Here is a 17,298-nt window from a genome sequence, read left to right as displayed (position 1 = left end):
ACACTCCTGCCCATCGCCAGCCCCATAGCCCAGAACTGCCCCAGACAACCCAGTGTGACGGAAGTGCTTCAAATAACAGGCACACACCACAAAACTGGGCGTGGACATTAGCCTTCCCTGCAACCTCAGCTGATTGTCCCAGAGTTGGGAAGGTAGAGCAGTGTGAATTAACAAAGCCCCATTCAGCCATCATTTCAGCAGACTGGGAGCCTCCCTACACAGCCCAGCAGCCCAGAACTGCCCTGGGGGATGGCACTCACCTGTGACATAGCACAATCATCCCTCAACAGAGGACCTGGGGTGCACGGCCTGGAAGAGGGGCCCACTTGCAAGTCTCAGGAGCCATACACCAATACCAAGGACTTGTAGGTCAGTGGCAGAGACAAACTGTGGCAGGACTGAACTAAAGGATTAGACTATTGCAGTAGCTTTAAAACTCTAGGATCACCAGGGAGATTTGATTGTTAGAGCCACCACCCCCCCTCCCTGACTGCCCAGAAACACGCCCCACATACAGGGCAGGCAACACCAACTACACACGCAAGCTTGGTACACCAATTGGACCCCACAAGACTCACTCCCCCACTCACCAAAAAAAGGCTAAGCAGGGGAGAACTGGCTTGTGGAGAACAGGTGGCTCGTGGACGCCACCTGCTGGTTAGTTAGAGAAAGTGTGCTCCACGAAGCTGTAGATCTGATAAATTAGAGATAAGGACTTCAATTGGTCTACAAATCCTAAAAGAACCCTATCAAGTTCAGCAAATGCCACGAGGCCAAAAACAACAGAAAATTATAAAGCATATGAAAAAACCAGACGATATGGATAACCCAAGCCCAAGCACCCAAATCAAAAGACCAGAAGAGACACAGCACCTAGAGCAGCTACTCAAAGAACTAAAGATGAACAATGAGACCATAGTACGGGATACAAAGGATATCAAGAAGACCCTAGAAGAGCATAAAGAAGACATTGCAAGACTAAATAAAAAAATGGATGATCTTATGGAAATTAAAGAAACTGCTGACCAAATTAAAAAGATTCTGGACACTCATAGTACAAGACTAGAGGAAGTTGAACAACGAACCAGTGACCTCGAAGATGACAGAATGGAAAATGAAAGCATAAAAGAAAGAATGGGGAAAAAAATTGAAAAAATCGAAATGGACCTCAGGGATATGATAGATAATATGAAACGTCCAAATATAAGACTCATTGGTGGCCCAGAAGGGGAAGAAAAGGGTAAAGGTCTAGGAAGAGTATTCAAAGAAATTGTTGGGGAAAACTTCCCAAATCTTCTAAACAACATAAATACACAAATCATAAATGCTCAGCGAACGCCAAATAGAATAAATCCAAATAAACCCATTCCAAGACATATACTGATCACACTGTCAAACACAGAAGAGAAGGAGCAAGTTCTGAAAGCAGCAAGAGAAAAGCAATTCACCACATACAAAGGAAACAGCATAAGACTAAGTAGTGACTACTCAGCAGCCACCATGGAGGCAAGAAGGCAGTGGCACGATATATTTAAAATTCTGAGTGAGAAAAATTTTCAGCCAAGAATACTTTATCCAGCAAAGCTCTCCTTCAAATTTGAGGGAGAGCTTAAATTTTTCACAGACAAACAAATGCTGAGAGAATTTGCTAACAAGAGACCTGCCCTACTGGAGATACTAAAGGGAGCCCTACAGACAGAGAAACAAAGAAAGGACAGAGAGACTTGGAGAAAGGGTCAGTACTAAAGAGATTTGGTATGGGTACAATAAAGGATATTAATAGACAGAGGGTAAAAATATGACAAACATAAACCAAAGGATAAGATGGCTGATTCAAGAAATGCCTTCATGGTTAGAACGTTGAATGTAAATGGATTAAACTCCCCAATTAAAAGATATAGATTCGCAGAATGGATCAAAAAAAATGAACCATCAATATGTTGCATACAAGAGACTCATCTTAGACACAGGGACACAAAGAAACTGAAAGTGAAAGGATGGAAAAAAATATTTCATGCAAGCTACAGCCAAAAGAAAGCAGGTGTAGCAATATTAATCTCAGATAAAATAGACTTCAAATGCAGGGATGTTTTCAGAGACAAAGAAGGCCACTACATACTAATAAAAGGGGCAATTCAGCAAAAAGAAATAACAATCGTAAATGTCTATGCACCCAATCAAGGTGCCACAAAATACATGAGAGAAACACTGGAAAAACTAAAGGAAGCAATGGATGTTTCCACAATAATTGTGGGAGACTTCAACACATCACTCTCTCCTATAGATAGATCAACCAGACAGAAGACCAATAAGGAAATTGAAAACCTAAACAATCTGATAAATGAATTAGATTTAACAGACATATACAGGACATTACATCCCAAATCACCAGGATACACATACTTTTCTAGTGCTCATGGAACTTTCTCCAAAATAGATCATATGCTGGGACATAAAACAAGCCTCAATAAATTTAAAAAGATTGAAATTATTCAAAGCACATTCTCTGACCACAATGGAATACAATTAGAAGTCAATAACCATCAGAGACTTAGAAAATTCACAAATACCTGGAGGTTAAACAACACACTCCTAAACAATCAGTGGGTTAAAGAAGAAATAGCAAGAGAAATTGCTAAATATATAGAGACGAATGAAAATGAGAACACAACATACCAAAACCTATGGGATGCAGCAAAAGCAGTGCTTAGGGGGAAATTTATAGCACTAAACGCATATATTAAAAAGGAAGAAAGAGCCAAAATCAAAGAACTAATGGATCAACTGAAGAAGCTAGAAAATGAACAGCAAACCAATCCTAAACCAAGTAGAAGAAAAGAAATAACAAGGATTAAAGCAGAAATAAATGACATAGAGAACAAAAAAACAATAGAGAGGATAAATATCACCAAAAGTTGGTTCTTTGAGAAGATCAACAAGATTGACAAGCCCCTAGCTAGACTGACAAAATCAAAAAGAGAGAAGACCCATATAAACAAAATACTGAACGAAAAAGGTGACATAACTGCAGATCCTGAAGAAATTAAAAAAATTATAAGAGGATACTATGAACAACTGTATGGCAACAAACTGGATAATGTAGAGGAAATGGACAATTTCCTGGAAACATATGAACAACCTAGACTGACCAGAGAAGAAATAGAAGACCTCAACCAACCCATCACAAGCAAAGAGATCCAATCAGTCATCAAAAATCTTCCCACAAATAAATGCCCAGGGCCAGATGGCTTCACAGGGGAATTCTACCAAACTTTCCAGAAAGAACTGACACCAATCTTACTCAAACTCTTTCAAAACATTGAAGAAAATGGAACACTACCGAATTCATTTTATGAAGCTAACATCAATCTAATAACAAAACCAGGCAAAGATGCTACAAAAAAGGAAAACTACCGGCCAATCTCCCTAATGAATATAGATGCAAAAATCCTCAACAAAATACTTGCAAATCGAATCCAAAGACACATTAAAAAAATCATACACCATGACCAAGTGGGGTTCATTCCAGGCATGCAAGGATGGTTCAACATAAGAAAATCAATCAATGTATTACAACACATTAACAAGTCAAAAGGGAAAAATCAATTGATCATCTCAACAGATGCTGAAAAAGCATTTGACAAAATCCAACATCCCTTTTTGATAAAAACACTTCAAAAGGTAGGAATTGAAGGAAACTTCCTCAACATGATAAAGAGCATATATGAAAAACCCACAGCCAGCACAGTACTCAATGGTGAGAGACTGAAAGCCTTCCCTCTAAGATCAGGAACAAGACAAGGATGCCCGCTGTCACCACTGTTATTCAACATTGTGCTGGAAGTGCTAGCCAGGGCAATCTGGCAAGACAAAGAAATAAAAGGCATCCAAATTGGAAAAGAAGAAGTAAAACTGTCATTGTTTGCAGATGATATGATCTTATATCTAGAAAACCCTGAGAAATCGACGATACAGCTACTAGAGCTAATAAACAAATTTAGCAAAGTAGCGGGATACGAGATTAATGCACAGAAGTCAGTAATGTTTCTATATGCTAGAAATGAACAAACTGAAGAGACACTCAAGAAAAAGATACCATTTTCAATAGCAACTAAAAAAATCAAGTACCTAGGAATCAACTTAACCAAAGATGTAAAAGACCTATACAAAGAAAACTACATAACTCTACTAAAAGAAATAGAAGGGGACCTTAAAAGATGGAAAAATATTCCATGTTCATGGATAGGAAGACTAAATGTCATTAAGATGTCAATTCTACCCAAACTCATCTACAGATTCAATGCAATCCCAACAAAATTCCAACAACCTACTTTGCAGACTTGGAAAAGCTAGTTATCAAATTTATTTGGAAAGGGAAGATGCCTTGAATTGCTAAAGATACTCTAAAAAAGAAAAACGAAGTGGGAGGACTTACACTCCCTGACTTTGAAGCTTATTATAAAGCCACAGTTGCCAAAACAGCATGGTACTGGCACAAAGATAGACATACAGATCAATGGAATCGAATTGAGAATTCGGAGATAGACCCTCAGATCTATGGCCGACTGATCTTTGATAAGGCCCCCAAAGTCACTGAACTGAGTCATAATGGTCTTTTCAACAAATGGGGCTGGGAGAGTTGGATATCCATATCCAAAAGAATGAAAGAGGACCCCTACCTCACCCCCTACACTAAAATTAACTCAAAATGGACCAAAGATCTCAATATAAAAGAAAGTACCATAAAACTCCTAGAAGATAATGTAGGAAAACATCTTCAAGACCTTGTATTAGGCGGCCACTTCCTAGACTTTACACCCAAAGCACAAGCAACAAAAGAGAAAATAGATAAATGGGAACTCCTCAAGCTTAGAAGTTTCTGCACCTCAAAGGAATTTCTCAAAAAGGTAAAGAGGCAGCCAACTCAATGGGAAAAAATTTTTGGAAACCATGTATCTGACAAAAGACTGATATCTTGCATATATAAAGAAATCCTACAACTCAATGACAATAGTACAGTCGGCCCAATTATAAAATGGGCAAAAGATATGAAAAGATATTTCTCTGAAGAGGAAATACAAATGGCCAAGAAACACATGAAAAAATGTTCAGCTTCACTAGCTATTAGAGAGATGCAAATTAAGACCACAATGAGATACCATCTAACACCGGTTAGAATGGCTGCCATTAATCAAACAGGAAACTACAAATGCTGGAGGGGATGTGGAGAAACTGGAACTCTTATTCATTGTTGGTGGGACTGTATAATGGTTCAGCCACTCTGGAAGTCAGTCTGGCAGTTCCTTAGAAAACCAGATATAGATTTGCCATTCGATCCAGCGATTGCACTTCTCGGTATATACCCGGAAGATCGGAAAGCAGTGACACGAACAGATATCTGCACGTCAATGTTCATAGCAGCATTATTCACAATTGCCAAGAAATGGAAACAACCCAAATGTCCTTCAACAGATGAGTGGATAAATAAAATGTGGTATATACACACGATGGAATACTACGCGGCAGTAAGAAGGAACGATCTCGTGAAACATATGACAACATGGATGAACCTTGAAGACATAATGCTGAGCGAAATAAGCCAGGCACAAAAAGAGAAATATTATATGCTACCACTAATGTGAACTTTGACAAATGTAAAACAAATGGTTTATAATGTAGAATGTAGGGGAACTAGCAATAGAGAGCAATTAAGGAAGGGGGAACAATAATCCAAGAAGAACTGATAAGCTATTTAATGTTCTGGGGATGCCCAGGAATGACTATGGTCTGTTAATTTCTGATGGATATAGTAGGAGCAAGTTCACAGAAATGTTGCTATACTAGGTAACTTTCTTGGGGTAAAGTAGGAACATGTTGGAAGTTAAGCAGTTATCTTAGGTTAGTTGTCTTTTTCTTACTCCCTTGTTATGGTCTCTTTAAAATGTTCTTTTATTGTATGTTTGTTTTCTTTTTAACTTTTTTTTCATACAGTTGATTTAAAAAACAAGGGAAAGCCAAAAAAAAAAAAAAAAAGAAAAACAAGGAAAAAAAAAAATGTAGTGCTCCCTTGAGGAGCCTGTGGAGAATACAGGGGTATTGGCCTACCCCACCTCGATGGTTGCTAACATGACCACAGACATAGGGGACTGGTGGTTTGATGGGTTGAGCCCTCTACCATAAGTTTTACCCTTGGGAAGATGGTTGCTGCAAAGGAGAGGCTAGGCCTCCCTATATTTGTGCCTAAGAGTGTCCTCCCGAATGCCTCTTTGTTGCTCAGATGTGGCCCCGTCTCTCTAGCTAAGCCAACTTGAAAGGTGAAATCACTGCCCTCTCCCCTACGTGGGATCAGACACCCAGGGGAGTGAATCTCCCTGGCAACGTGGAATATGACTCCCGGGGAGGAATGTAGACCTGGCATCGTGGGACGGAGAACATCTTCTTGACCAAAAGGGGGATGTGAAAGGAAATGAAATAAGCTTCAGTGGCAGAGAGATTCCAAAAGGAGCCAAGAGGTCACTCTGGTGGGCACTCTTATGCACACTTTAGACAACCCTTTTTAGGTTCTTAAGAATTGGGGTAGCTGGTGGTGGATACCTGAAACTATCAAACTATAACCCAGAACCCATGAATCTCGAAGACAGTTATATAAAAATGTAGGTTATGAGGGGTGACAATGGGATTGGGAAAGCCATAAGGACCATACTCTCCTTTGTCTAGTTTATGGATGGATGAGTAGAAAAACAGGGGAAGGAAACAAACAGACAAAGGTACCCAGTGTTCTTTTTTACTTCAATTGCTCTTTTTCACTCTAATTATTATTCTTGTTATTTGTGTGTGTGTGCTAATGAAGGTGTCAGGGATTGATTTGGGTGATGAATGTACCACTATGTAATGGTACTGTAAACAATCGAAAGTACGATTTGTTTTGTATGACTGCGTGGTATGTGAAGATATCTCAATAAAATGAAGATTAAAAAAAAAAATATATGGTCCTAAACACACTCAAAGAGGTAAAGGAAAACTTGGACAAAGAACTAAAGGAAATCAATAAAACGATAAATGAAGAAAATGAGAATATCAATAGAGAGATGGGAATTATAAAAAGGAACCAAACAGAGTTGAAGACCATAGTAACAGAAATTAAAAATTCCCTAGAGAGGCTCAAAACCAGACTGGAGACGGCAGAAGAAAAAAGCAGAGAACTTGAAGACAAGATAATCGAAATCATTCAGTCTAAGGAACAAAAAAAAGAATGAATGCAGAAAAGTGAATGGATCCTGAGAACCCTGTGAGATACTATCAAGCATAGACATATACACATTGTGGGAATTCCAGAAGAAGAAGAAAGAGAGAAAGGGGCAGAGAGAATACTGAAAGAAATAATGGCTGAAAACTTCCCAATTTAATAGAAAACATGAATATACATATCCAAGATGCTCAATGAACTCCAATCAGGATAAACCCAAATAGACCCACACTGCAACATACCAAAATCAAATTGTCAAATGCCAAAGATAAAGAATTCTGAAAGCTGCAAGCAAGGTGTCACATATAAGGGAGCTTCAATAAGATCATCAGAAACCATAGAGTCAAGAAGACAATAGGATAACATATTTAAAGTACTGAAAGCAAAAAATTGCCAACCAAGAATTCTATATCTGGCAAAAATGTCTTTCAAAAATGAGGGAGTAATCTTAAAACATTCCCAAATAAACAAAATCTGAGGGAGTTCATCACCACCAGACTAGTTCTATAAAGGATGCTATAGAGAGTTCTGAAGGTTGAAAAAAATGGTCAATAGACAATAGAGCAAAGCTGTATGAAGAAATAAAAATTTCCGGTGAGGGTAATGACATGGGTAAATACAAATGGCAGTAATATTATATTTTTGGTATATAACTCCAGTTTTTACTTCTTACATGATCTAAAAGGACATGTATAAAAAGCATTGATAAATGAGTGGTTTGGGACTCATAATATATAAACATATAATTTGTGACAAGAACTACATAAAGGTTGGGGGGAGAGAGGGGTATAGGAAATTATTTTGGGTATATTATTGAACTTAAATTGGTTGCAATGGAAACAAACTGTTATAGATTTAGAATGTTAAATGTAAGCCCCATGGTAACTACAAGGAAAACATGGGAGAATATGAAATTGGAGTTCAGGTTGCCCGGGATGGGGATGGGGGAGGGGCGAATGGGGAGTGTGGTAGCTTGATGCTGCTATGTACCCCAGAAAAGATCATGTTCTTTTAATCCATTCCTGTGGGTGTAGACCTATTGCGAGTCTAATCCTTAGATTAGATTATTTCAGTTCGATGTGACCCACCTCATTTAAGTGGGTCTTAATCCTCTTACAGAAGTCCTTTATAAGATGAAGGATACACAAAAAACAGAGAAGCTAACAGATCCAGAGAAGCTGAGAGACAAAGACACACACAGAAGCTGAAAGAGGAAACCACTGAAGCCAGAAGCTGAAGGCAAGAAAACCCAGGACAGAAGGATCAGCAGACATCACCATGTGCCTGAACATGTGACAGAGAAGCCAAGAATCGCTGGTAGCCAGTTTTCAGGGAGCAGGTACCATCCTGATGATGCCTTAATTTGGACATTTTTCATGGCCTCAGAACTTGTAAACTTGTAAGATAATATGTCCCCATTGTAAAAGCCAACCCATTTCTGGTATATTGTATTTCGTCAGCTTTAGCCAACTATAACAGGGAATGGGGAACTAACGCATAATGGGTGTAGGGTTTCTGTTTGGGGAGATGAGAGACTTTTAGTAATGGAAGGTGTTGAGGGTACTACCATATTGTGAATGTGATTAATCCCACTGAATGATATGCTTCGGACTGGCTGAAATGGGAAAGCTTATGTTGTATACATGTTCCCATATTTAGAAAAAAAAAAAGGAAAGGCGAGGAAAGGCAAGGCAAGGCAAGGCAAAGAAAGGAAAGAGCAACTAAAGAGATAATGACAATTAAATGCAATACAGGATTCTGGATGGCAATCTAGTAAGGGAGGAGAAAAGGCTTAAAGGAATATTATTGGGATATATGAAAAAAGTAGAATATAGACTTAAACATATGTGTTAAATTTCTTGAACTTGATAACTGCACTTAAGCTGTTCTTAGGGAATGTACATGGCAGTATAAGTGTACAGGGAGTATAATGTATACAACCTACACTCAAGTGTTCAGAAAATGGATTGATGGCTAGATAGACGGATAGACAGGATGATATGGCAAATGTGGCAAAATGTTAAAATTCATGGATCTCAGTATCTGGTGGATAGGGGTATTTTGGAGTTCTCTGTATGGGATTTGTATTGTTTTTATAACTATCCTGTAAGTTTGAAACTATTTAAAAATTGAAAGTTAAAGAAAAGAAAGCATACTCAATTTTTTACCTTCCTGCTCTGTAACCAACAGAACCATAAGACAATTAATACAAACCGAAACTATGAAATAAAAATGTTCTACATAAAAATAAGAAAAATGTATGTATCAAATCATCATGGCTGTAACAGCAAAAAGAAAAAAAGCTACCTGCCACCTAGTTACTATAGATTCCAGGTGAAAAATAAAACTTTGTATATTTCTTAGCCCAGGCAATCTTTATTTATGCTATTATTTTATCCTCTGTACCTCTTGCAGTTTCAAATTTCCATTGCAATAATAAGAAAAATGCCCAATAGAAATTCCTTCTAGTATACAAAAGAAATTATGCTTCACCCTCAGGGTTCTAAGCTTCACACTCTAAAAAGGCAGCCATATGTGTTTCTCCTTCAGGAACAGAAAGTTTCTGGGTTCAGATTTCTCCAAGGAAAGTGAGATGGGTTGGGCAGAATGGATATGAATAAATATCCCTTCTTTATTTGAGTACTGAAAGTCAAGGAGTTACAAGAATGGGCATGAATAAATATCTCTTCTTTGAGCACTGAAAATCAAGGAGTTACAAATATCAGGAACCAGAAAATAGGGGTATCCAACTGGAACAATAATTTAAAGGAGGGATAGGGAAGAGTCACTGAAAGAGAAACCTAGGAATCGGGCTTTCCAATCACACCTAGATATATAGGCTCAACTTTCAGAATCTAGTACCAAACACTTATCCTCTTTTTCTTTTTTGCTGCTTTGCTCTTCCCCAACTGATAGCCTCCAACTTCATCCAGCCATCTCTTCACTGTTACTTAGCTAATTCTCCAGCCTCTGGTTTCTAAGTCAATAGAATTTCTCTTTCTGGAATTTAGCATCTACTCTATACAACAGATATAGCAGGGAAGGAAAGAAAATCTCTGCCCTCAAGAAACTTACATTCTAGTGTAAGGAAAAAGACAATAAGCAAAATAATTAAAATATAGAGTATTAGCTGGCCATATAAAATTGCTGACAGTCAAACTTTCTGACATACAAAAATGGCAATTTCATATCAGTCAACCAATATATATCAAATTTTGATTAATGTTATTTAAAAATAGAACAGGGAAAGGGGAATAGGTAGTGGGGTGAAAGGGAGAGTGAGGGTAGAAAGGTTACAACTTAAAATAGGGCAATCAGCCTCTGAGTAGTGGAATTACATGAGGTTTTTTTCCTTAAATTTCTAAGGAGTTTTTAAAAACTGTTTATAAGATAACATGGAAGCTTCAGAAAAACTGAAATGAGTCATTTAAGCATTTAAATTTTAGGATATTTACATCAAACAGGAATATAAGATACAGATCATATAAATGCCATCCTACTCATACTCTATGAAATTAGATTAAAAATACAGTCTGGTATAAAGACTTTAACAATATATATTCTAAGTCTTTAATTTTAAAAACAAGAAGTAGATTATACTTTAATGAGTTTAGTATAATTTCACATTGTTACATTTTAAAAATACACCTAACACAATGTTTTTCAGTATTTAAATTGTCTTATGAACTGCAAAAATGTGGGGGTGGGGGGGAGGAACTCCTTATAAAATGTATTTATGAGAGCCTAATTAATTAAAAAGTAAATTAAACTAATACATAGTTTAACCATTAACATACTAAAAATGGTATTATCACAATTTTGTAAATAAGTTCCATAAAAATTAGGAAACCAGGAAAATTAGTCATTAAATTAATTCTTGGAACATGGAATGAAATCTAAAGGGAAGATTCAGATTCTTCCTGGATACTGACTGACCTAGCTCAGGAATCTAACAACTCATGTGTGACCCCTCCCTAAAAGAAGTCTCAAAGCCAGCACTGTCCAACAGAATTTTCTGCAATGATGCAAATATTCAGCCTTGTCCCAAAAGGACACAACAGCCACACATGGCTACTGGGCACTTGAAATGTAGCTAGTGCAGCTGACGAACTGACTTTTAAATTTTATTTAGGTTAATTACATACTTACATAGCCACATATGGCACCACACTGTATAACATACCCTTTTTAAAAAATCTTATAGTCTTTAATATAGCTAGTTTCCCAGTGTAGATGAGTGAGGCTTCTGTTCTTGTTTTCAGTGTGCCTTTCTGCTTATCTTCCTGAGCTGTTGCATAGCTGCTTCCAGCAAAGCTGTGAGCCAGCCCTATCCAGCCCAGGAACTCTGGCCTAGCAGAGCCCTGGACTCTCCTTACTTGCCTATGATAGGAAATGGAACAGAAACCTTAAAAAAAAAAAAAAAATGTGAAAAAACAACAACTAAATATCCAGGAATATGTATTATTCACAACAATTACCTGAAAGCAAGAGATTATGTGCTAAAATTCTATAATTCATTTCCATGCCTTCTACATTGACAGTAACTATTCCCAAAATTATATTGTATTTACTGAATAATCCCAGCACCCTAAGCCTCACAGAAATCTATCTCCAAATCAAAATATCTGATGGACTCCAGGAATTATTTGGAATCACTCATTATGAAGCCAATTCTCTGAATTATTAAGCAAAAATGATAACTTTCCTCATTCTGCTGTTCTTAAGAAATACGATTTAAAAACTCAAATTATTATCTTCATAATTAATTCTCATCCTTCAGAAACTTAGGCCACATCTTTACATTCTTAAATCTGTTACAGTTGTTCAATTTCAAATGGGTATCCATTTCCTATAATTTGCCAAACTTCATAACCTGTAGTCAGTAGATATCATAGCTTTAGTATAGTACAGGTATAGAAATACGAAGTAAAATATATTAAGAAAATAAAATTTTACAAAGGAATAAGAAAGTGGATTCAATGTGTATCTGACAAACATGAGTGCAGCTCAACAAACACTCACTGGTTTAACATGACATCAAGAATGAACGATGTTCCAAAGGCATCAACCTGGAAGCTTGCCTGGTCAACGTGAGTCAACTGCAATATCAAAAAGATAAAAGGGATTTATTACTCAACAATAGCAACTGTAAAACAGAGTATTTCATATGATCATTATAAAAGATTTACAACATCAAAAATCAGAAAATCAGTTCAATGTGGAGAATAAATAAAAGCATGTCAAAGTAAAATCTGCACCTTTTGAAGCCAAACCTCTAAGAAGTAAATTATCACCAAATAAAGGACAAGTTTAAATTTTCTAGTTTATCTCAAGTGGTTGAACATTTCATTTCTGAGAAGACTGTACTTCATTCAACTTACCCTATATTAAATGACTGGCCTCTTTAAAATTAAGCTTTACATATTAAGAAAGAAAGAAAGAAAGGGAACTTGTGTTTCATTCAAGAGAAAAATAATATGGTGAATATGATCAGTTTAGAAGTGAGATAACCAAACCTCTAAAAAAACTTTGTCATTGTCTCTCAAAAACATACTTTAAAAATAATACTTCAGTTCTAATTTACCAAACCTAATTTCATAGAGGTTTCTTAAGAGCAGAATTAAACCTCGTTACATCTACTTTTTCTTGGAAAAAGAAAACCATTATTTCCTATGACATTCTGGAAACTCTCAGAGAGAACCATCAGGGACTTGAAAGTAAAAAATGTAGTGGTGCCAGTAACAGTAATATTAGCAAACTGAATAATGTGCATTAAGTGAAAAGAAAGGAGGATGCAAAACTGTCTGCTCCATTTGACTCCTCAATAAATAACCATGTCTATATCCAAACCATTGGACTATCAATTGTTTGAATGTTTTGCTTATATGTTTCCATAGTAACCAAAATTTCTAAAATAAATGTGTGATTTCTACAATGAGAAAAAAAAATAGCAAGCATTATCTTAGAGATAAAAACAACCTGAGCAATTGCATTTTTGTGGCCTGTGAGGCAGGTGATGCTGCTGTTCCCTGGGGACCAGCACATCACAGGAACAATCATCCTTGGATTCTGTGGGGCACAAAAGGCACCTCAATCATCCCTTGAGATTTTTATACACAGTAAAGCTATGACACTAGTGAAAGGAGAGAGCTTAATTAACAGTAACAAAGCTTTTTGTAAAGAAAGGATAAAACTTTTGTCTTCCAAGCTTTAAAATGAGTGGGGGTGGGAGAGTGCTACACCTCAGTTCTAACACATTCTAACACTGACAAAATATCCCAAGGATGAAAAACTATCTCGATACCTCATGATGCTATTAACCATTCAGCTTTAATTCCTCTCTCTTCCCAATTAACAACCAGGCTATCACCAAACTCTGGTTTCTTTTTTCTTTCGTGATAGTTCTTGGAGCCACATGTTAACTTTCCATTTCCACATCTGCCATGTATCTTTCTAAAGTTGCCTCCTTACAAAAATACCAGGTTAAACCCCACATTTTCTACCATAACAAATTCAAAGCTTCTCTACCTGGAATTTAAGACCCTCTGTAATCACCTCCTTCATCCCAGGCATGATAGCACAAGTCCACAAGCACCCATCCACACACCCCCTCACACACAGTTCTCTCTTCTATGCTTTAATTCAACAAGGTATGTTTACTCTGACTTTTTCTGTGGCTTTTTTTCATCATTTTTTTCTGAGTACTTTTCTGAATCAGACCCTTGGGTAATAATCTTCACTAAGGTTATTTCTCAGAAATGGCCCTACCCAACTTTCAAAACTCAGATCAAGTTACTCCTCTTCTAAGAAATCTTCCTGTGCCAGTCTGGATATATTATGACCCCCCAAAAGCCATATTCTTTAATGCAATCTTGTGGGGGCAGGCATGTTAGTGTTGATTTGGTTGGAATCTTTTTTATTGATTGTTCCCATGGAGACGTGACTCAATCAACTGTGGGTAAAACGTTTGATTAAATTATTTCCATGGAGATGTGGACCCTGCCCATTCAGAGTGGTCTTGATTTAATCACTGGAGTCCTGTAAAAGAGTTCACAGCAGACAGAATGGGCTCAGAGCAGCTGAGAGGGACATTTTGGAGAGAAGCTAAGAGCTGACACTGATGCTGACATTTGAAGATGCCTGGAGACATTTGGAGATTCTAGCCCTGAGTTTGCTCCAGGGAAGCTAAGAGAGGACCCCAACACTTAGATGCAAAGGGCCTGAAGAAGCAAAGAGAGACCCAGAGACATTTTGGAGAAAGCCATTTTGAAACGCAACCTGGGAGCAAAGGACCAGCAGATGCCAGTCACATGCCTTCTCAACTGACAGAGGTGTTATGAAACGCCATCAGCCTTTCTTCAGTGAAGGCATCATCTTGTTGATGCCGTAGTTTGGACACTTTTATGGCCTCAGAACTGTAAATTTGGAACCTAATAAACTCCCTTTATAAAAGCCAATCCATTTCTGGTATTTTGCATAACAACAGCATTAGCAAAATGTATCATTTCCCAACCCTTTTCACCCTTCCCTCTCCTCCTCTGCACAGAACAGTACCTCATCAGGGCCTCAGTACTAAACAGCAACAGGTATTCAACAACATTGCCTGATTGACTCATCTGAGAGCTGTCTCTCAATTAGTTAGTTACATAACTTAACTAATTGAACAGCTATATACTACCTCTTATTTAAAGGGCAGTCCTTCCATCAGGTCAATGAATAAGACGGCTCCTTTTGCCTAAACATTCTGAGTTTCCTGAAGTGCTAATAAAACATTTATGGCAATAGCCTGAGTAAAGAAAGCTCTGCTTACTAGAATTGCTATTTCAGTTAAAATGTACCTCTCCCTCCTCCCTTCTCCCTCAGCATTTGTATCACTATTATAGATCTTATCTCAGTATTCTTTGAATTAGAAATATCAAAACTGGGCATGTGCCATAAATTATCTTGGTATCATAATCACTGCTTGGATCAAGGTAACAGTACCCTTCTTTTTTTGGCAAGGTATTTACTATTTGCATTAATTCTGTCTAATTATTATATTTTGTTTTCCCTGCAGCTCTATCTTACATCTGGAATTTTACTGATCTTAGTCATGTCCCACAGAGAAACCTCTATACTTAAATTCAAAATAAAATCTACTGGCAGAATATTTAACTGTTGTTTAGTAAACAATGTTTGCATTATCGATAATAATAATAACAGGGGAATGTTAATACAGTTTTGATGTAAGGCAGGCTTCCTTAGACTATACACAAATTTATTCATTCAGCAAACATCTACTGAGACCCTAACAAATGCTGAGAAGTATTTAGATTTTGAGAGACATGTGGTGAAGAAGACTGACCATATTTCTGCTCTAGTGGAGCTCATCTTTTAGTGGAGGGAGACAGAACATGAACAATTAAATAAAAAATGAATTTAGAAAACAAACACACTATTGTCAGATTTAATAAAACAGAGTAATGCTATTGGGAGTAACCAGGGTGGAAGGGGTTCTAGGTGGTACTAGAAGGCCTCTATCGGGGGGGGGGGGCATCTGAGTGAAGACCCAGATAACTAGAAAAGGTTGGAGGGAGGGGGCTGACATGCATTGCCAAAGAAAAAGTTGTAAAAAGTTGAAGATTCACATTAAGAGGACACCTAGAGCTCATACAATATAACACTCTCAGCTTAAAAATAAGGAAACTGAGGTCAGGGTGAGCAAATGGCATTTCCTAATTCCCACTATTTTGTGGCAGAGCAGGCGTCTCACCCTTGACAGACTTTTCATCATGCTCCAACTCTTTACTTTCACTCTACAGTTTGGAAGTGTTTGGCAGGTTTTACAGGGGTCTAATGAGTAATTATTATAATAGGTACAATTTTAGAGCCAGCATATGAAAAGAAAACCAAAACATGAAAAACAACCTTTAGAATTCTGATGTGTTTTCATTGGAAAAGCCAGTATCATTACCACATCTTGCAAGAGTGTATGTTTAAGGCCAATCTGATTACAACTTTAGAAGTTGAGAATTCTGGTTTAAAACTTACATAGAAATCCATCTTTAAAGAAAAAAATTATATGTTTGGTAAAGTGTATATGGTATGGTAAAGTGTGTGTGTGTGTTGTTTCAAGAATTGAGACAAGCAATGAGGCTGACATTTATAGAAGCTGTGAAACAAAAGACTGAGGGAGAAAACTGCAAAAATATAAAATAACTTCCCAGATGGTAAGCACTCTTAATAAATCAATATAATTACATAAGGATAATTTTAATTTCAAATTTCAAAAATGAATCATAGAATTTCAGGACCAGATGAACCCGATAAAATCCCCAGATTGAGGCCTGTTTATTATTCATGGGCAATAACTGAAATTTAAACATGAAGTTAATATAATTTCCATGTTTCTTATGCATTTTCCTCTTGGCAGCCTGTCCTTTGTCCTCACACCTTCAAGAGGCAATGAACAAAGGCTAACCTACATGTCCCAAGGAGCAAATACAAATGGACTTTTCAAGATTCTCTTACTGCTGATAATTTTTTAAAGCAAGGTTGACACTAAAACATTCAAAGTAGAATCAGAACTTTAACATAATGAGAAAGGTAAGGTAGTTTGGGTTTTTAATAAGGTCCAATATGAATAATAAATCAATTAACACCAAAGCAATGAGAGTATTACCAAACAAATGACATTGTGCGGCACGAAAATCGCAAAATTAATTAACTTTAAAAGGAAATCTTTATTGCAAAGAACAGAATCTTTAGCTACTCTGTGTTCTGAAAACTTCATCATATGATTCCTTCAACTTAGCTAGAAAAAAAAGTGTCTTCCTTGAACCTTGAGTTCAATAAAAAACAAAATGCTAATATAGAAGTGCCACTTGTATATGTTATCCCTTTTCTACACCAGACAAGGAAACTGAAAAATCACCATAATCTCACTATGTTTATGCCATTGCCTTAGGTGAACTTCTGGCAAAAGAGCTAAAGAAGATTGATACTATATATCTACTGAACAAGATTAAGATTCCTCACTCTAGAACTAGTTGTGGCTACACTAGCAAGAGTTT

At 37.0% G+C, this 17,298-nt stretch overlaps 1 protein-coding gene across 9 annotated transcripts in view; it reads right to left on the bottom strand.

Annotated features, from left to right (window-relative positions):
- The window catches only part of ADAM22 (ADAM metallopeptidase domain 22), a 285,191-nt gene that overhangs the window by 238,337 nt on the left and 29,556 nt on the right, over positions 1–17,298 (bottom strand). For all 9 annotated transcript variants that reach the window (XM_037836582.1, XM_037836583.1, XM_037836585.1 and 6 more), the window contains exon 3: positions 12,269–12,345. In XM_037836582.1, coding sequence (XP_037692510.1) covers positions 12,269–12,345 — 77 coding nt within the window. The remainder of the gene's footprint in view (positions 1–12,268; positions 12,346–17,298) is intronic.

This window comes from Choloepus didactylus, chromosome 5, assembly GCF_015220235.1.
Source record: "Choloepus didactylus isolate mChoDid1 chromosome 5, mChoDid1.pri, whole genome shotgun sequence".
NCBI lineage: Eukaryota > Metazoa > Chordata > Mammalia > Pilosa > Megalonychidae > Choloepus > Choloepus didactylus.
This window is presented reverse-complemented; position numbering and strand designations above follow the sequence as displayed.